At 38.4% G+C, this 20,278-nt stretch overlaps 2 protein-coding genes across 5 annotated transcripts; one reads left to right on the top strand and one right to left on the bottom strand.

Annotated features, from left to right (window-relative positions):
- Positions 1–568: 568 nt before the first annotated feature.
- ncoa4 (nuclear receptor coactivator 4) lies at positions 569–10,717 on the bottom strand. 4 transcript variants are annotated; one of them, XM_083539579.1, is made up of 10 exons: positions 10,359–10,717; positions 6,290–6,416; positions 5,231–5,371; positions 4,946–5,034; positions 4,612–4,720; positions 4,252–4,353; positions 4,007–4,141; positions 2,151–3,191; positions 1,931–2,023; positions 569–1,817 (listed from the first exon to the last, which is right to left on the bottom strand). In XM_083539579.1, the coding sequence occupies exons 1-10, from the start codon at positions 10,490–10,492 to the stop codon at positions 1,812–1,814; spliced, it is 1,977 nt and encodes a 658-aa protein (XP_083395705.1). In that variant the 5' UTR covers positions 10,493–10,717; the 3' UTR covers positions 569–1,811. The 4 variants fall into 4 exon arrangements, with proteins under 4 accessions (XP_083395705.1, XP_083395706.1, XP_083395707.1 ...); XM_083539580.1 differs by having other exon boundaries at positions 4,252–4,350; positions 10,359–10,507; XM_083539581.1 differs by lacking the exon at positions 10,359–10,717 and adding an exon at positions 7,481–8,043.
- Positions 10,718–10,748: 31 nt separating this feature from the next.
- yipf3 (Yip1 domain family, member 3) lies at positions 10,749–18,743 on the top strand. Its single transcript, XM_083539583.1, has 9 exons — positions 10,749–11,083; positions 11,706–11,915; positions 13,144–13,250; positions 13,336–13,381; positions 13,538–13,630; positions 13,736–13,867; positions 14,111–14,224; positions 16,372–16,495; positions 17,328–18,743. The coding sequence occupies exons 1-9, from the start codon at positions 11,009–11,011 to the stop codon at positions 17,456–17,458; spliced, it is 1,032 nt and encodes a 343-aa protein (XP_083395709.1). The 5' UTR covers positions 10,749–11,008; the 3' UTR covers positions 17,459–18,743.
- The last annotated feature ends 1,535 nt before the right edge of the window (positions 18,744–20,278 follow it).

Below are 20,278 nucleotides of genomic sequence, written 5' to 3'. Positions count from 1 at the left end.
TGAGTGAATAAAAAATCCTTCTGTGAGTGAATAAAAAATGAATAAACTCCAGTTCCACTGGAAACATAACACTGTTTCCATATCTGACATATGATGTGGTGGTGCAATTTTAGACTAAAAAAAGTTTATGAATATATAATGAGGGTTTGTATAAACATGATTTAATGAACTGTTGCAATTTGCAAGACTTGTTATAATAATGTAAAAATAACTGATATTTCATTTAGACTTCCTTCAAATTGTTTATATGCTGAACAACTATAAGCTACTATCGTGAGTTAAACTCCCAATAAGCTGCCACTGCTGTTCCCTCAAGCAAATGCAGAAAATGGGAATTTATACAAAAACCTTATCATACATGTGTAAAAAAAACTACCATACCAGAATAGTGCACAATTATAATGTGTTTTTATAGCTTGATCTCTAGTTTGACGAGAAGGACAGCTAAGCACAGAGACAGTTCAGAGGAAAGGCATTCATTCATTAAGCTTTAGAAAGTGTTTTATTCTGGTCAGTCCATGCATTTACTGGCATAATAATAAAAAGAAAAAAAGAAAACCACATTATGTTTACTGTGTTTAAATATTTATTAAGAGTTAGATTCTGGTACATACAGCAAAGCATATTAGCAAAAATAATCCAAACAGGAGCGGTGTCAAATTTGTTTGTGGTTTGTTTGCGTTGCATTAAAATGAAACGATTAACTTAAAAAGAGACCCCAATAAAACCCCCGATATGAAAGTGGTATTTAATGTTATACATATTTTTGTTATCATGTATTGCACCAAACCCTTGGTCCTTTTAGGATGAGCTGGCAAAGCTGAAATATTCTCTTATATACTGGTAAATATGTTTCACATTTGCTTTATTAATAAGTCTGCACAAAACTAGGTCTTCTCAAGTCCATGCTCTCTACAGCAACTTAGCTTAGAGAACCATCTAAAGAGACGGAACACGATGAAAAATAAGCCGTTATGACAATGCGTTTAGCCACACTGTATTCAGGAATTACTGTAGGGTGTCTGCTCAATGTAAACAAACCCCCTAAAGCGCAACACAACGGGATATTTAAAAACAAACTCAGATTCTCATAATACAATGTGGTAAACACAGGAAGATGAGCAGTTATCAAAATATTCTGTGTAGGATAACATACTGCTTGTCTATATAGTGTGCTTATACTTTTAAATACGCAGCTCCTTGCCATTAGGTGTCATTTGAGCAAGCATTTTCAGTGTTTCCGTATTGGAAGGAATCTAGATCCGTTTGGGGTGGGATTTCACCATACATTTCACAAAGTGAATTCTTGGGAGAGAGAAAAACAAAAGAAGAAGTGAAAATAGCAAACATTGAATGAAGGGTGCCAGCAAACCAGTCTGTCTATATGGGAAACTCTCATATCTAAAAGCATGTGTCATTATTAAGTACACAATTTTAAAAGAAAAACTTTGATCAGCTTCATTACTTCAGCCATATTGTTATTACTCACCCTTCCATTTTTAGATCAGGTTCATCAGTTATTTTATGACCCGTACATCGTATGCCCGTTGTACTGGGCCGACACTGCACTTTCTGCACTAATATTGTTCCATGTGTAATAACGTCAACTAGCTTGCTTGCCTTCTTCTCTCATGAGAACACGGTGTTATGCAAAGACTTATTCCACAACTAAAATAAGAAAATACAATAGTTTATAGAGAATGAATCCTTAAATTCTATAGAAATTTGAAAATAAGGCAACAGATGACTGTGTGTTGGATGATCAGCTATTCAGTTGGCCCACCAAAGGATTTCTGAATATGATCCGGTTTTCACATCTGGGGAAAAAAATGTAAGAGATTATTTCATTTCCTCTACAACAGCAAAAATTCCCTTTTCTAGCAAAACATACGTTAGAATTTCCCGTTTCATAAATAGCACTGGCTCTCACGTGTATAGGTGTGCGATGTAGCCACTTCTCCTTGTCCCCATCAAGCTTGAGACAGGAAAATATATCACATACTCTGGGAAGACCAAGTCTGTCCTGTTAAAAACAACAAGAAGAAGAGGAAAAAATAAATAAATAAACAAAAAAGATTTGCACTACACAAAGAAAGAATTTTACAGCTTTTACAGTAAATTTCAAAACACAAAATGGTATTCTGCCCTACCTGTGCATTGGCCCTCTTGCATAGGAGCCATTTGTCCTCCTCAGTGTCCGGTTCTGCTGCGTTCAGCTGGCTGGAGATCTCCGTGTGTTTCTTTTCAGGCAGCACCCAATTTTCAGATTTTAGAGATTTGTGGAAGGGACTCTCAGAATCTTTGAACAAACTGAATTGTGAGCTCTTCTCTTCACATGTGGCTTTCTCTTCCCCCTGCTTGCATGGTGAAACCCAGCCAGATAGAGGGGACAGAAACTGAGTTGCTACTTTTTTGCCAGGATGGAGCCATGTGTCCAGGATGGCCTGGACCTTCTGCTCCTGCTGCTGTATCATGGCTGGTTTTTTAGTGCTGTTCTTGTCCACGGGAACGCCGTTCTTGTCTCTGCCCTCTTTCTTAAGGAGCCAGGCACTCAGAGCCTCCTTCCCGCAGTTGGTTTCGCACACACACTGAGCAAAACTTGAACATTTCTCGTTGGCTTTGCAGTTATTTTCTATAGGGATAGCTTGCTGGAGCCAGACCTCCACTGGATGAGGACTCTCAGAAGAGGGAGTGGGAGTAGTGGGGGTAGTGGGATTAGTGGGAGTAGGAACACCTGAGGACAAGGGAGTTTTCAGGCACTTGAGCTTGCCCAGGTTCTCGATCTCCACCGCCTTAACACGTGAGGCACAGCATGATCCACAATCCGACTTTGGGAGCCATTCGCTGGGCAAGAAGGTCTCATTGAAAGGTTTGAACACTTGTTTCCACTGAGCAGCATCGGAAACAAGGCTGGTCTCCAACTTGCTGGTTTTAGGGGTGATGAGCCAGTCATCAAGAGCCTCCGTGTTATCAGTTTCCATGTCACTCTCCATTTTAACTCCCTCAACTTCCCCTTCTTCCAGGAAGTCGCTCTCCTCGATCTTCTCAATAGAGAAAGCTGAGCTGCTGGTGCTAGCATTGCTGTTGGCTCGCTCACGTGCAGGTGACTTTTCCTTAAGGAGCCACACCTCTAGATCTTTGAGCTGACCCCAGGCCTTTTGGAAGTCAAAAGGGACAAGTGGACAATGTGCCTGGGGGAGGGGGAAAACAAAACAAAACAGATTTACATTCATTTTTATCTTCTAATTAACATTCATAGCAACTCTTGAAGCAATTATTGTAATGAGAAAACTTTAGCTGGCAAGTATTGTATTATAGAATTACATGATTCATTAGAAACAGACCATTTCACTGAGCCACTGATCTGAATTCAAATTTAGATTTCTTTAAATCTGTTTTTTTAACAACGTCTATTACTAAAAGCACTAGAAATACACTGAACAAAAAAAGTTAAATTAATGTCAGGAAACTAGTAAAAGGACTCAAATGCATTTCTATACAGTCTCCTTTTAAAGAAGGCCAAATAACTACCCATATCCACCCACTTCACCATTACCTTCATTTTGACTATGCTATTCCAAATAACACAGGAACATATAGATTTTAACCTGACATATTAACAATTATATCTAGGCACCACTAAAATATCAGTCTGTGACATTACCTGACATTTTTGTGGTGCCTTAGAGATCGATTTTAACCTTAACATGACAAGACTGAGTGGAGCCACGGTTTATCTGTTGTCTCTCGTTTGCATAGTTCTATGGCTAAAAGTCTACAGTTACAAATGTTGTCCTCGAATACTGACAACATTTTAGCATAATCTTTAATAGTGGTTTTGAAATTAATTTATACATAGTCTCTTTCAAATTGCTTTTACCTGAAGTACATTTTTTTGTTTAATAAATCAATAAACAACTGTAGAGAAAAGTCAATTTCTGAACACTAACCAGTGCTTTTAAAGATTATATGAAGAACAGTCATGTAACCTAGCACAAGAACTCACCTGAAGTATCTCTCTAGGGGATAACAGCCAATCCTGGGGGTTATTACTGGACTTGTATCCAATTGGAGCACTGGTCACAGGACTGTTGGTAAGCAGCCACTCGGCAAGTGGACCTCCCCAGTTTTGGTCCAGCTTCTGTAAATACAAAACCGCCAGGCTATTTACACTGTAACGTGAGGAGGTGGGACAAACCACAAGTAGCTGCACAAGTCACGTTCTGCACTTAAAACATGTTAAGAACAAACCTGTCTCTTTGCACTAATGGGGCAGTTCTGTACAAGCCAAGTTTCCTCAGCAGAGCTTGATCTTTGACTGGTTAGGCTGGAAACAGAGGTCTTTAACATCTGCTGTAGTAGGGAGAGTAATCTGTGTTATAATGCTAATCAAGCACATTCTGTTCCTGTCAGCTAGGACATGCACGGTGAAAGGCCAAAGTCAATTTCCTCAACACAAGGTTAAAAATAGCAACAGACAGCACTAAGGATTTACAACGGGGAACTAAAAGCCATTTTAACTTTAGAATTCCAGAAGTCATGGAAAACATGCAAAAATTTAAAACTTTTATTTTGAATCAATAAATGTGTTAATCATAACAAATGGCCAACCTGAGTGGAAATGGTCCCAAAAGAGGTAATGGCTTGGCGCAAGGAGCGGACGTCTGCTTCAAAACTCATCTCTGGGGTTTCCTCAGGACTTAGATTCAGACCAGAAAACCTTTCAAACAAAGCACAAAGCCTTTAAACTCCCTGCCTCCGACATAGAAGTAGAATTATTGCATGGGCGTGCGTTGCCTCTTTGAATGGCGGATTAGAACTGGCGCTTAAACCACTACAGTGCTGCTATTTAACATTTTGCCTGGTAAACAATAATTTAGGAGGATGAAGCAAACATGCCACCTAAACCAAAAGCTACAAAAGAATCCAGTGAGCCAGGGCTTACTTTTCCAAACAGCTAGTGAGTTGGCTGGCAAGGTTGGTGCTGTTGGAATTTTGGAGTTGATGGATGAGGATATCAAACTGGCCACGAAGCTACAAAAAGATAAGAAAAAAAAAGTTGCATTAAGTTGCGCTTATTCTCTTTAAGACCTCACACAACTAGAAAAGGGAAAAAAAGAGCAAAATCCATAAAGTTTACTGTGTCTGACTTGTACATTATTATCTACAAAATTACATATTAACTGGTTTAAAAGAATCTGTAGTGTGTTCAGGTCATTCATGGACTGACCCAGTGGAGCTGCTGTAACTGCTGCTGCAGAGCTTCTGTCTTTAGGTGCTCCACCAAGTCGATCTGCTCGAGCAGCCAAACCTCCCGCGAGCGCAGAGTCTCCAAGTGCCTGCTGATACAGCTGTGCAGCTGAGACTTCACCTGAACACAAACAGTGGTTCAGAGGAATTTAGAGAAAGCAAAGTAATAAAATAATAATTAAAAAAAGGTAGTCATACACAGCAGCAAAGAGAGTGTTTGATTGCAATCTCTCACAAACCATGTTTTCTTTACTCTGTGGTAAAATACTTTTTTTTTTTTTGCATACAATCCCAATGTGTCCAGCACTTCCATAAAACTTTTGCTTTAATTATAATATAGAAATTACCATTACAGAAATACCTAGCTTATCTTCAATTCCAGATAAAAAAATGTTTATGAAGAATCTTGACAAGTCTTAACCAATCCACAAATGTCAAGAATTTGCTCTAGGAGTGTACTGGTCAAAAGCAACGAGGAATATGAAGCTCAAGATTCGCATACATCCTATTTATACGAAGAGGCTCAAGGATTGTCCATGGCTGTCATGTTAACCCGGTAACCGCATGCTGTAAATAAATCTCTCAGGCTTAGAATTGGTCATAAGAAATAGCAATTATTAACCAATACCATGCCACTAGAGTATTGTAATGTCATCCTAACACACAACACTTTTACCACATGATACAGCATGCACAAGGGTGTGGGGGAACTAGTGGTCACCACGTCATTTGCTGTGCGCTTCTGATAAAAATGCCCCCTTTCTCTGGCTGCATCACAAAAGGATTAGGCAAAGTGCCTGGATAAATCTCTTAAACAACAGTGTTTACAGCACAAAGCACAAGATACTGAGCAGTCAGTGATGAGTTATGCTTGACACACACATGAAAAACACACTGCAACTTCAGATCAAAAAGCAAAACAGACAATGTGCAACAAAAAAAATAAAAACAGTGAAGGAGTGGTTGAAAGAATGAGCATAATAGAAGGCATTTTAGTGCACATACAGCAGGGGATTTAAGACGAGCTTAAAAACCTCACCTCTCTAGAGTTACCCCTGAGCTGGGCCTCAGCTTTAATCACTCCGGCTATGGCCTCTTCCAGCTGCGCCCGGGACTGAACACACTGCCGCAGAGCCGCCGTCTCTCGCTCTCCAGGGGGTGACATGCTACACACACACACACACACACACACACACACACACACACACACACACACACACACACACACACACACACACAAAAAAAAACCCCTGTTCGCATAATGTTACATTTGCAAGTGTGAAGATCATATTTTTAGCAATACAAACGGCATTAAAAAGGGAAGCAAAGTTTCACTTTCTGGTCTTTCTAATGAAAGCATGTAAAAAAGAACCGGTTTGTGACAGCTGGACAAAAAAAAAAAAAAAAAAAAAAAAAAAACCTGCTACATGTAGGAGTGCCAATTTCTGACCCTGAACAAGAAAATACTTTCAACAAAGATATAAATCTGTTGTGTCTTTTCACAACATACTATTATACACTTGCATTGTTCTGTGATGAACTGAAGGAAAACATGACCACGACATTCAACGTAGACTTCATTTCACAGTAGAGTTGATACGGAACTAGTGATTTTCAAAGCTTCAAAAGATCAAAGACAAATGTATATTCACCACCCAGCAATTCTATTTGCTTTACTGTTTTTTTATGTTTTTCCTCGTTTTTCCTTTTTAAACTCCAGAAAGATGATCAGATTCTGTCATTTGTACTGTATGTTTTTTTTTATATTATATTATTGATGCCTATAGAACACAAGCAGGGGTTCTATCATGTGCGAAAAGAAAAAGGTCAAGATCAAGGAGACGAAGCGAAAACCTGAATAGGATAAGAATGAACAAATCCACAAATATAAGGTCATTATATTGTTTTGACACTGTGTTATTACAATAGCAAAATGATAGCAAATGTAAACCAGGAGATCATTCAAATGTGTTTCTATCACAACTGCTGGTGTTACAGTTTAACTCACCAACTACCAATAAAAACATTTTATTCCCTTTAAAATAATAATTAATAATAATTTTATTATACAAACTGGTGAGACAATAATGAAGGAAATGTGTAATTACAGATAAATTCCTAACAAAGCGGAATAAAAGGTTCTTCCGTGAACAGGCCCAACGCGGTGTGTGTGTGTGTGTGTGTGTGTGTGTGTGTGTCCTGCCGTCTGAAGATCATTACTGATTCATACCTCGTCTGCTAAACCAGCTCACCGACACACACCCGGAACGCTTCAGAGATGTTTAGTCTCCAATAATCCCTAAAACACGGCTCTAATCATCTACCGTCAAGATTTATACCGTCACCGGCCCTCAAAGTTTCCCCTCGTTCGTTCCTACATCCGATGACCCGCCCCCTGGTCGCGGATTGGCCTGTGGGCTAAAGTCATTAAACATTACAGCCAACCACAGCGCGCACACGGACGTCTGTCGCAACAGGAGGCGGGTGGACCGGTTTATCTCGCGCGGACAGCCGCTACGTCAGCACCCGCGCGAGGCGGCCTCCACCAGCGTTCTTCCATTTCGCACGTACACCGCGAGTTGCCAAGTTTGCATTTTTTAAACAAAAAAACAGCCAGCTTTTAAACACACGCAATAGACTACTTATAATTAAATATTAAAACGCACTAGCGAGGAAAGAAGGTACTATTCGTAACCGTTTTTACTTTATTGACCTGCGTATCAGATGAGTATATTCCAGAGTTCACTCGAGTCATTTTATTTATGGCAGCTTCTTTATAAATAACACGAGACTAATTCAAGACTCCAGAGACCAAACGTATTACGAAAAAATGCGAGTTTTTATCGCAACTCTGGCAACCCGTGATTACAGGCACAGTGTAGATCCCAGGCTGAGATCTGCTGAGCTGAGCGCATGGAGACTGTCAAAAAGAGAATCACTTTCACTTGTCGTTTCCTGCACTTATTGAAGACGTGTGCAACATTCCCCTGTGGAACTTTAGTACATAATCTACCCTCAGACGCCACTCGTGGATTTTTTACTCCAGTTCAACAAGACAAACAATTATATTTTGGTTGTGTAACAATTTCTCAAATCTGTAAGCGGTCCATTCATATAGCAGAGCAATATTCTGAGCAACGGAGCTGTGCTTATGTATAACTGTTACTAAAAAACTGTTAGAATAAAAAATTTCCATTCAATTTCCCACAGAATAGTATCGCGGTGCCGTATAGCAAAACCGTGTGTGTGAATGAAAACACTGTATAACAGCGGAGTTTTAAATACAGACCTACCTGGTGATCGGCTTATTGGATGGCATAGATTTATTTGTTGAAAGGTTGTTGTACAAGAGACAGAAGCACGAGCCGGTAATCTTCACTCACAGCCAGGCGTGCTCTTTGACATAAAATGGTTCCGTAGCACTGCAGCAGATTTTACCAACATATGCACGTTCTTGTTAAAGGAGAAACTATTGGGTCCATATTATATCAATCGAATTATAAAGCGCGTTTTAATATCGCCTTTTGTCTCGCGATACTATTGTTGCTTGTTCTTCCTCGGTAGTATAATAAGCGCTGGAAGACATTTTACTGCCACCTTTTGGTGATAGACGGTATGACAGCATTAACCAGCTCAAGAAACAAAACATAGAAAACAATAAATAATTTAAGACCATTTCATAGTGTGGAGAAAAATGAATGTATAATCAAATGTTTAAGGATAGTGCAAGACATGCAGGTTCTCTATGGCTCTCTATGGTTCTCTGTGGTTCATGAAAAAGCTTTTAAACTCTTTTGAACTGTTTTGGCCAACCTTTCCTCACAATGTTCAGCTTTTTTGTAAATGTCCTTGTAAGTGCATCTGTGACTAAATCAATTTCCTCTCCTTTCTCATCTTCTTGTCAAGCAATACGGAATGAAAAGAAAGACAGCTATTAAATCCACACATGTATTTGTGCAAATTGCTACAGATGCAGTTTGCAAGCCCTGACTAGTGCACTTTCTGACTATCCAAAGAACACGAAAATGCCAACATTACTGTACGCCTGCTAGATGGCCCCAGAGTGGCCAACTCACACTTTGATTGGTTAAAGTAACAGCTTCACTGTTATGAATTTGAAACTAAAGATGCTTACAGTTCTGATTCTGAAGGATCAATGCAGATTTTGACGCTAGCAACATGTGATGTGAAGGCTGAAAAACGATTGGATTGAAACAGGATAATAAACAGACACTACAGGAAGCAGCACCAGCAAAAGAAATGCTATGAAATGAAGAGAAAATGCAATTGGTAATAATTGAATATATGTTCATAGGGAAAAGTCTTAGTAGACTGATAGAGTTCAGGCCAGCAGAGACTTCACCACTACCTTATAGTCTGTAGCTGCAGCTCATAGTTGTTTTATTGACACCTGGCGGTATCTACACGACACTGCACTCAGAGGTTTGACTCACTGACGGAGCACAAATGTGTTCAATTCTACATTGTTTACTGGGAATAATATTATAGTTTGTGTGGATACAACATTTTTACCAAATATCTCCGTTTTTTCCCCTACGCCGCTTTTTTGGACTAAAATGTAATTGGGTTTCTATAGAGCTCTTTCTCCTCCAATCTCTCAGCATTCATAAATTTCTTTTTACTTGTTTTTTAATTTAAATTCCAGCACCTGCTCAGGTGTATGCATGAGATCACTCTGAGTTACTGTGGGTGTCAAGGCTGCTGTGTCTTTACATGTTGCATTAGAAAGTTCTTCTATTACCATTGTGCATTTTCTAAAAAACTCTAACCAGCCCATCTATAACCAACAATCATGCCATGGTTAAAAAATAGACTTTCCTCATTCTGATTTATTTGTGTGAACACAAACTAAGTATTTTAAAATTTCTATGCTGGCCGATAAGGAACTACATGGCATAACAACTTATTATTCTCACAACTTTTAACTGTCTACATTTCAAGGTGTCATCTCTGCTCCTGTTTATTCTGGTCTATGTTGCTCCGACCTGTTTATTTAGTTTATTGGGGTTTTTCTTAATGTGCAACAAAACTTTGGAATTCTTTCCCCATTGAGATTAAAATATGAAAAAACATAATATATAAATTACCTTCTGCTTGAGGATGCCCCACAGGTCAAGGCAGTTGTCATCTTGGCAGGGTGTTTTGGGTCATTATCATGTTGGAAAAATGCCAACTTCTTAGCGTACTTGCTCATCAGCTTTTGCACATTTTTCACTGGCATCTTTATATTTATTTATTTATTTGTAGTACTTCAACATTAACTATCTAGATAGATAGATAGATAGATAGATAGATAGATAGATAGATAGATAGATAGATAGATAGATAGATAGATAGATAGATAGATAGATAGATAGATAGATAGATAGATGGATGGATGGATGGATGGATGGATGGATGGGTGTGTGTGTGTGTGTGTGTGTGAGATAAATGCCTGGAACTGATTGAGGGAAACTTTTGATCATACCGGACCCTTTATCCGTGTGGACATTGTCGGTCACGTGACCGTGGTATTTGACGCTTAGGGCTCAGAGTGAAGCCTCTCCCCCTCCTTCTGCTTCCTGGTTCACCGCTGTGATGTGGAATGTTGTTGAATGTTTCCTTCAGGAGCGACCGTCCAAACAGCGCATTTAATTACTCAACAATATCACGAGCGTTCGTGCTCGTGTGTAGTTACACCGCCGTCACACAGCTGAAAAACTTTGTGTTATAATTGTCGTTTCCACCACGAGCTAAAATGTCGGCGTCGGAAGGAGCCAAAAACACGAACGCGGAACCGTGGGGAGGTTTCGATGACAACATTATGATTCAGGTAAACTAGCCGACTAGCTGTTTCGTTATATAAAGCTTCCTGTGGTGACAGACGCTCATCGCTGGTTTTCATAACTTCACTTGAATGTGGAGGTATTTCAGAAATGCGGTCTCGTGTTTTCAAAACACTGTGATTATCCTTCAAACACTTTCGAGTCTCAAATGGCCTTCTGCTCCCTATATATGTGCACTACCTGGGGCAGGACAGGAGTCTACTGTGTCCAACAGAAAGGCATTTAAAATTTGGATATGTAGTTTGACGAGGTTCATGCTATTGAATGTTGGTCATTGGTCACATCACAGATTGTTAGAAAGTCTACTTTATTCTCAAACATATCAGTAAAAATTTTTTTTGAAAGCACCAATCACAACCTGTGCAGCCTTGAGATTAGTACAAATAGCCTCATTGTCATGATGATAAATGTTTGCTTTACATTTTCCAAAGAGACCAAGAAGTTTAGAAGTTCTTAAATACAGTGTCGAGGATCACTCATTGGATGTGAACCCCAAATCTCCTGGATCTAACGCTGTCCCAGAAATGTGCATTGCAACTGTAATACCTGTTTTTCACCTTGATATTCAGCTGAGTTTCTGTTTGTCTTCAATGTTTGTTTTCTTTTTAGGGCAGTGGCTCGGCAGTTATAGACATGGAGAACATGGACGACACCTCAGGCTCCAGCTTTGAGGACATGGGGGAGATGCACCAGCGTATGAAGGAGGAGGAAGAGGTGGCAGCCGAGGCAGCAGCAACCGAGGACGACGCCGGAGAGGATGGAGAGTTCCTCGGCATGAAAGGCCTCAAAGGCCAGTTAGGAAGACAAGTCGCGGATGAGGTCAGGAATCGTGCAGCAGGACGGTTTAATTGGTCTGCTGTCCTCTTCCTCCTACACATGTGGTTCAGCTCATATATTTATACATAGTGTGTGTGTGTGTGTGTGTGTGTGTGTGTGTGTGTGTGTGTTTGTGTGTGTGTGATTGCAGTGCAATTTTAACCTGTTATTTATTTAGCCTTTAATAAAAAATGTACACTATATTGACAAGTTTTTGGACAGATGGTAATGCGATTGTGTGTTATGTACGTCTCACTCCACATTTGAGTGTCCATTTGCTGTTATAATAACCTCCACTCTTCTGGGAAGGTGTTCCACTAGATTATGAAGTTTGTTTGTGGAGATTTGTGCTCATTCAGCTACAAGGGCTTTATTAAAGTCAGGTAATGAGGTAGAGTGAGAGTGAGGTAGGTGCAGTCATTGTTCCAGTTCAGCCTTTAAAGTCAGCTTTCACTCCACCCCATGTAAAGCATATCTTCATGGAGATGGCTTTGTGTGTCTTTGGGCAAAAAATACATATGGCTAGAAAAAATAATAGGTGTTCGAATACTTTTGTCCATATACTGTATTATCCATGTCAACCTATAATCTTTTTTTGTTCTATTTTGATTATGGCTACAGTTTGCTGCTAAGTCACAGGCATGATATTAACTGGGTAAAGTTTTTATCTTTTTTTTTTATTTTGTATTTTTTTATCATTAAGCAAACACGTGGTTTAAATGGCATCTGATATGAGAGCATTAAGGACATTTCTAAATTTTGTACATAAATAATTAATTTTGAGTAACATGGTTTTAACCCCAAAGTGACCATGTTTGTTTATATTGTCATTATATTTAACTTGTAATAAAACTCAAGGCTGCCTGAGAGATCTTTATATATAGGGGAAATTAACACCAAGTACAATAACACCAGATGTCTTAACACAAGCTCATCATGAGTGGGATCGATGGGTCTGTGCATGTGGCTTGGATTTTGGTTCTGAAAGTTGTGAGTTCAAGTGCCACTCCTGGGCCTCTGAGCAAAAAAAGCCCTTAACCCCATACCTGCTCAGTTTTATGAATAAGATAAATGTAAGTCACTTTGCATAAGAGTGTCTGTAAAAATGTTCATTTCTCATGTGTATGGAGACTTTTGGAACCCCCTGGATTTTTACTTACAATTTCATCTGAACTAATTTTTCTAGTCTAAAAGCAGTGTCGTAAATATGATATTTCATAAATTCATACAGGTATGGAAAGCGGGAAAACGACAGGCCTCGAAAGCCTTTAACCTGTATGCTAACATCGACATCCTCCGACCTTACTTTGACGTCGAGCCTATTCAAGTGAGGAACAGGTAAGAACTAAAACAGGTTCACATGGGTAATGTGGCAGTGAATAAGCACCTTTCACTGAAACATGTACAATTCACTTCTACACAGATTACTCGAGTCCATGATTCCACTCAAAATGATCAATTTTCCACAGGTAAGCTTTTTCATTACTGGTTTACAGAATATTGTTTTTTGATTGCTTTGTGCTTTAAAACATAATTTTATTAGAAAGAAAAAAAGGCTGTTTAATTGTATATAAAGTGAAGGCTTTAGAGAGATCTGCAGAAATGTGTATTCTTCAAACTAATAGAAAATTGCTGGGGAGTTGTATGGACCAATGATGCTGGTGTTCACTATGGTGGCCATCCTGCTTCACGGCATGAAGACTTCTGGAACTGTTATTGTAAGCAGAACTCTATACATTGGGAACCCAGTTATAATTGAATGTAACCCTGGTTCATGCATGGAGCACATTCTGCAAGGAATAATCTGATGTTTACTAAAACAGAGAGAGGGCACACTGATGGGAACTGCCATTGGGACATGTTTTGGCTACTGGCTTGGAACATCCTCCTTTGTCTATTTCGTGGCTTACCTTTGCAATTCTCAGATCACCATGCTCCAGATGTTGTCTTTACTAGTAAGTTAATCAGTCATTACCAGCTCGCACATTAGGAGACAAACTTACAATTATAAGGAACAAACCTCTGCATTTATTTTTATTACTGCTTAATCTGTGTAAAACTGCTTTAAGACAAAGTCCATTTTTAAAAGTGTCCTACGAATAAAAATGAAATTGAATTGAAAATCATTCATTTTAGAATGAGTTTTGATTTATGACTGAACATATTGATGTGTGATGCTTTAAAACTGTGTTTTGCAGGGGTATGGTCTATTTGGCCACTGCGTGGTCCTTTTCGTCACCTACAATGTCCACTTTCACTCCCTGTTCTATATTCTGTGGCTGGTAATAGGAGGACTTTCCACTCTTCGAATGGTAATGATAAACTGATTGGATTTCCTTATTAGATGCAGAAGCAACACAAATGATTTCTTTTACAAAGAAGCTTCAAATGAAGTGAAAGGTGTAACAAGGCCATGTCAGCTAGATGTCAAAACATATATTTGTTAAAGTGCAGTGGTGTTAAAAAGGCCATTGAAATGTAATATAGCAGCATATACAGTGGGTACGGAAAGTATTTAGACCCCCTTAAATGTTTCACTCTTTGTTATATTGCAGCCATTTGCTAAAATCATTTAGGTTCATTCTTCTTCCTCATGAATGTACACATAGCACCCCATACTGACAGAAAAACACAGAATTGTTGACATTGTTGCAGATTTATTAAAAAAGAAAAACTGAAATATCACATGGTCCTAAGTATTCAGACCCTTTGCTCAGTATTTAGTAGAAGCCCCCTTTTGATCTAATACAGCCAGGAGTCTTTTTGGGAAAGATGCAACAAGTCTTTCACACCTGGATTTGGGGATCCTCTGCCATTCCTACTTGCAGGTCCTCTCCAGTTCTGTCAGGTTGGATGGTAAACATTGGTGGACAGCCATTTTTAGGTCTCTCCAGAGATGCTCAATTGGGTTTAAGTCAGGGCTCTGGCTGGGCCATTCAAGAACAGTCACGGAGTTGTTGTGAAGCCACTCCTTCATTATTTTAGCTGTGTGCTTAGGGTCATTGTCTTGTTGGAAGGTAAACCTTCGGCCCAGTCTGAGGTCCAGAGCACTCTGGAGAAGGTTTTTGTCCAGGATATCCCTGTACTTGGCCGCATTCATCTTTCCCTCGATTGCAACCAGTCGTCCTGTCCCTGCAGCTGAAAAACACCCCCACAGCATGATGCTACCACCACCATGCTTCACTGTTGGGACTGTATTGGACAGGTGATGAGCAGTGCCTGGTTTTCTCCACACATACCGTTCAGAATTAAGGCCAAAAAGTTCTATTTTGGTGTCATCAGACCAGAGAATCTTATTTCTCACCATCTTGGAGTCCTTCAGGTGTTTTTTTAGCAAACTCCATGCGGGCTTTCATGTGTCTTACACTGAGAAGAGGCTTCCGTCGGGCCACTCTGCCATAAAGCCCCGACTGGTGGAGGGCTGCAGTGATGGTTGACTTTCTACAACTTTCTCCCATCTCCTGACTGCATCTCTGGAGCTCAGCCACAGTGATCTTTGGGTTCTTCTTTACCTCTCTCACCAAGGCTCTTCTCCCCCGATAGCTCAGTTTGGCCGGACGGCCAGCTCTAGGAAGGGTTCTGGTCGTCCCAAACGTCTTCCATTTGAGGATTATGGAGGCCACTGTGCTCTTAGGAACCTTAAGTGCAGCAGAAATCTTTTTGTAACCGTGGCCAGATCTGTGCCTTGCCACAATTCTGTCTCTGAGCTCTTCAGGCAGTTCCTTTGACCTCATGATTCTCATTTGCTCTGACATGCATTGTGATCTGGAAGGTCTTATATAGACAGGTGTGTGGCTTTCCTAATCAAGTCCAATCAGTATAATCAAACACAGCTGGACTCAAATGAAGGTGTAGAACCATCTCAAGGATGATCAGAAGAAATGGAAAACACCTGAGTTAAATATATGAGTGTCACAGCAAAGGGTCTGAATACTTAGGACCATGTGATATTTCAGTTTTTCTTTTTTAATAAATCTGCAACAATGTCAACAATTCTGTGTTTTTCTGTCAATATGGGGAGCTGTGTGTACATTCATGAGGAAGAAGAATGAACTTAAATGATTTTAGCAAATGGCTGCAATATAACAAAGAGTGAAAAATTTAAGGGGGTCTGAATACTTTCGGTACCCACTGTATATATATATATGTGTGTATGTATATATGTGTGTATGTATATGTATGTATGTATGTGTGTGTGTGTGTATGTAAAAATTACTAGGGTCATCAAAATTGGTTGTATTTAATAAAAAAATCGATACCACAGTATTTTAATAATCATTTATTCATTGTTCATTGCAACACAACTTGTTTTTATAAAATATCAAACACTTAATTTTGATTTGGTGTATATAGCGATAAGGTCTATGGCATTTGGATTATATTGTACATCCACTATAAGAAGTCCGAGTGTGTTCGATCCTGTTTCTCTCCTGTCTCCCACCCATGTGTGTTCTCTCAGGTGGCTGTGCTGATTTCTCGCACTGTGGGCAAAACGTCTCGGCTTATTTTGTGTGGCACACTAGCAGCTCTCCACATGCTTTTCCTGCTCTACCTGCATTTTGCCTACCACAAGATTGTTGAAGGTAATAAATGAAGTGTGAATATCAAATAGATTATTAGATATTTGATCCCTAATTGTACGTGAAACAATTCTATTGAGTACTCACTAGACTCAGTGTACATCAAACTGTTTTCAGTCACTATTCTTCTGTCTGATCTCATTTACACTTAATTGAGGATACGGAATGCTTCTTGTGCTATTATAAAAAAAAAAAAAAAAAAAAAAAATGTAAGAAGGCAGCAAAAGCTCCCAGTGGGCAACCAAATAATGAATCCATTGTCTCTTGCGAATAGCAAGACATTATTATTATCTTGCTGTTATAATAGAGTTCTTGTCTGGTCTATTCGTGAGTCTACTTTTAAACACACTACTTTCAAATTAATGTCTAATTAGGTCACATAAAACCAAAAAAATAGTCGTGATATGATTGTTTTTCAGTTTATGTATGTGTACTAATATTTACACGTGTATGCTGTGTTTTCAGTAATATAGAGATTTTAATTATTTTAATATATTATTATTTTAATATTTTATTATTTAAGATAAACTGTTATTAACCATAAATAATTTTTTTTTTAGCTGGTTAATGAGAATATCGTTGTTGTCAATGCAGTCATTTATTATACAGTATAGATTTATTTTACTATTGTTATTCTTCAACAATAAAAATTAATTAGAATTGTGTGTGTGTGTGTGTATATATGTATGTATGTGTGTATGTATGTATATATATATTATATATATATATATATATATATATATATATATATATATATATATATATATATATATATATATATATATATATTATATTATATATTAATAAAGCACTCTTCTTCTTCTTTTTCCTGAAGGTATCCTGGACACTCTAGAAGGCCCCAATGTTCCCCCTATTCAGAGAGTGGCCAGAGATATCCCGAATGTGGCCAGTGTTGTCACTAATTCCACAGTGAGATCTATGGCTGCAGTCATACAATCACAGTAATCACTTATTCTGATGTTTTTTTCTTTGGAATGGAAAACTGGTTTAGGTGCAACTGAACTGGGAACGGAAGAGTAGCAAATTGAGTTCACACCTAGCACTTCAGCTAGACATCAATCAGTTAGATAAACATAAGATATGGTCAATATGGTGGTTTGCCGAACCATTTCTAATCTTCACTGCACATGCGTCTTAACTGTAACAGTTTCCTGAGAGCAGGAAAATTTGCTCCAAGTTGCTTTGATTGGCATTGGACATAGAATTTGTATTAAAAAAATCAACACTTAAGATGCATTCATGTAGATAAAGTGCCATTACCTTTGACTTTTCTGACTGATGCATCACAATGTTCACATTTATTTAAAGACTTGGGCTTTTAAACACAGTGAATTGTATTTGATCTCTAATTTGCCAGTTTTATAATCACCATCTCATCCTGTGTAATTCCTGACATTTTCTGCTAACTGGGAATTTCTGAGGAAGACCTTCAAAATAAGAGACTCTACTATTGCATACATAATTCTTGTTAGGATGACGTTTTTCTTTTCTTTTTTTATTAAGATTATAATAACACTATTGAGAAATTATGCATATGCAATTGTACCTGAAAATGTTTTTTCAGTCATTCTAGCTAAAGATCTCTGATATTTGTTCAGTTTTAATACACACTTTTCATTTCTGGCTGATAAACCTGGTCTCATTTATTTGAAAAGAATAGGCGTGTGGTTGGGGAGACATCTTTCAGTGAATTCTAAATTCACCATTAATTATCTTATACATAAACCTGTATATACTGCAGATTTACAGGAGTTCCACTGAAAAATCTGTAAAACTAGCTGTGCTTTTTTTTGTACTTTATTTTGTGAAAGAAAATGTTTATTGATCTAAAAGGATTTTACATGCTGTTTAAGTTCGATTCCTTTTTCCAAAATACCAACTTTGATTTGATACTAGAAAAATGTAACATGAGGAATAAGATTTTTTTTTTTTCTCAAGCAGAAACATATACAGTCAATTTCCATATTGTACTTTCTACTTTGGGCAGAAATTAATTTAGTATAAGCAGTTTCTTGATGCATATATGCATTGTATTTATGAATTCCTTTGTGTAATGTTTTAAAATCGGTTTTATTTCAACTGTTGTACTCCTCCTTAGATTATGTGGGAGGAACTGTGGGTGTGAGATCCTGAATATCAATATGTGCTCATTATTTTGTCTTCAATGTGGACTTTGTATTTATAGGGTTGTTGTACAGAGAAAACTTAGAATAAAAGTAATGTATTAAAACAGGATTGTTATTTTATGTTAAGAAATCATAAATGTTTTCATAAACTGTACATGATGCAGTGCATTAATGTTTTATATTCATGTTTACAATTCAGTGATTGATAATATGCATTACTTTTCTTATACAAAAGTCATGCAGAACTGGTTATATTTTAGGTTGTTGGAAGATTAAGAGAAGTTTGGAATGACCTCTAACCTGGTGGTGTTTGAGTCTGGGTTGTTGAGGTTGTATAATGAAGCTTTTCTGTATTCAGCACTGAGAAGTCCTTGCCACATACCACCTGTTTTTGTGACCAGCATCTAGGCTCATATTTCACCAAACTCTATAGGGGAGATGTGGCTTTGCAACCAGATCTATTCATGGTCCAATTGGTTAAACAAGTTTCCGTGATAAAGAAACCCTCATAAGGAAAATAAAATTGAATAGGTCATCATTTGGATGTCTGATTACTGGTCAAATCAAGATGTTTTTATTTTTATTATTATTATTATTATTTTTAAAGAACAATAGGGTCACTGGGTATAGGAGGGATTTTTATTATTATTTATTTATTGTATTTTTTATTTTTATTTTTTATTTTTTTAAATGAGGACATGGTAGCACAGGTAGGAAGCAATGAAGCACAATTACTTGGATTATTGGCCACACTATACACAGATCAGGCATAACATAACGACCACCTGCCTAATATTGTGTTGGTCCTCTTTTGCTGCCAAAACAGTCGTGACCCGTTTACCATGAACAACTTTAGCAAGTTGAGCTTCAGTAACTTGTCTGTTGGATCAGCCTTCACTCCCAACGTGCATCAGTGAGTCTTGGCCGCCCGTGAGCCTGTTGCCGGTTCACCACTGTTCCTTCCTTGGACTAATTTGATAGATACTGACCACTGCAGACCAGCAACATCCCACAAGCGGTTCAGTTTTCGAGATGCTCTGACCCAGTCGTCCAGCCATCACTATTTGTCCCTTGTCAGAAAATGTTCTACAAAGAACTAGTATGTACAAATATGACAATGCTGCTATTTTATGTTATCAAATACTGAATCTGACTCCACACTAGTAAAATTAACCAGTACAGTTGTATATAATCAGCTGCAATGTCATTAATACGTAAGGATGCTCGTATAAACAGACTAGACCAGACTAATCGCACATGATAACTAAAAATGGTACATCAGTAGCTCTGCGATCTTTTCCCAGTTTAGGAAATACACAGTGGAGACCTTGTAGGTGACCCTTAAGAATAATCCGTACTACAGTTAGAGCTCAGAAGCGGATTGTCTTCACCTAAAGGCGGTCAGAGCGCATCCTGCAGCAGGATCGTGCGCATCTGTGTCGTGAATTCTTGGCGACATTGGACGGGTGGTGTCCATGGTAACGGACACCAGGAACGATTAGCTTTGTCTGGATGCCTCAAAAACGCATTCGAGTGTCTGGCAGAAAGTGAGACAACCTGAAACCTGCACCTGTCCACGGATTAAAATCCTTATTAATCACTTGGAATGAAACACATTTGAACGCCATCGCCCGAGAAC

Source organism: Silurus aristotelis, assembly GCF_946808225.1.
Source record: "Silurus aristotelis genome assembly, chromosome: 4".
Taxonomy (NCBI): domain Eukaryota; kingdom Metazoa; phylum Chordata; class Actinopteri; order Siluriformes; family Siluridae; genus Silurus; species Silurus aristotelis.
The sequence above is the reverse complement of the archived record's forward strand: the minus strand, read 5'-3'. Positions and strand labels throughout refer to the sequence as shown.

Coding starts and splice junctions, on each gene's coding strand:
- ncoa4 (XM_083539579.1), bottom strand. CDS start 10,492: ATGCCAGTGAAAAATGTGCAAAAGCTGATGAGCAAGTACGCTAAGAAG. Junction 4,142..4,251: donor CCATTAGTGCAAAGAGACAG/GTTTGTTCTTAA, acceptor TTGTATTTACAG/AAGCTGGACCAAAACTGGGG. Junction 2,024..2,150: donor GCAAGAGGGCCAATGCACAG/GTAGGGCAGAAT, acceptor TGTTTTTAACAG/GACAGACTTGGTCTTCCCAG.
- yipf3 (XM_083539583.1), top strand. CDS start 11,009: ATGTCGGCGTCGGAAGGAGCCAAAAACACGAACGCGGAACCGTGGGGA. Junction 11,916..13,143: donor GAAGACAAGTCGCGGATGAG/GTCAGGAATCGT, acceptor AAATTCATACAG/GTATGGAAAGCGGGAAAACG. Junction 13,868..14,110: donor TCCAGATGTTGTCTTTACTA/GTAAGTTAATCA, acceptor TGTGTTTTGCAG/GGGTATGGTCTATTTGGCCA.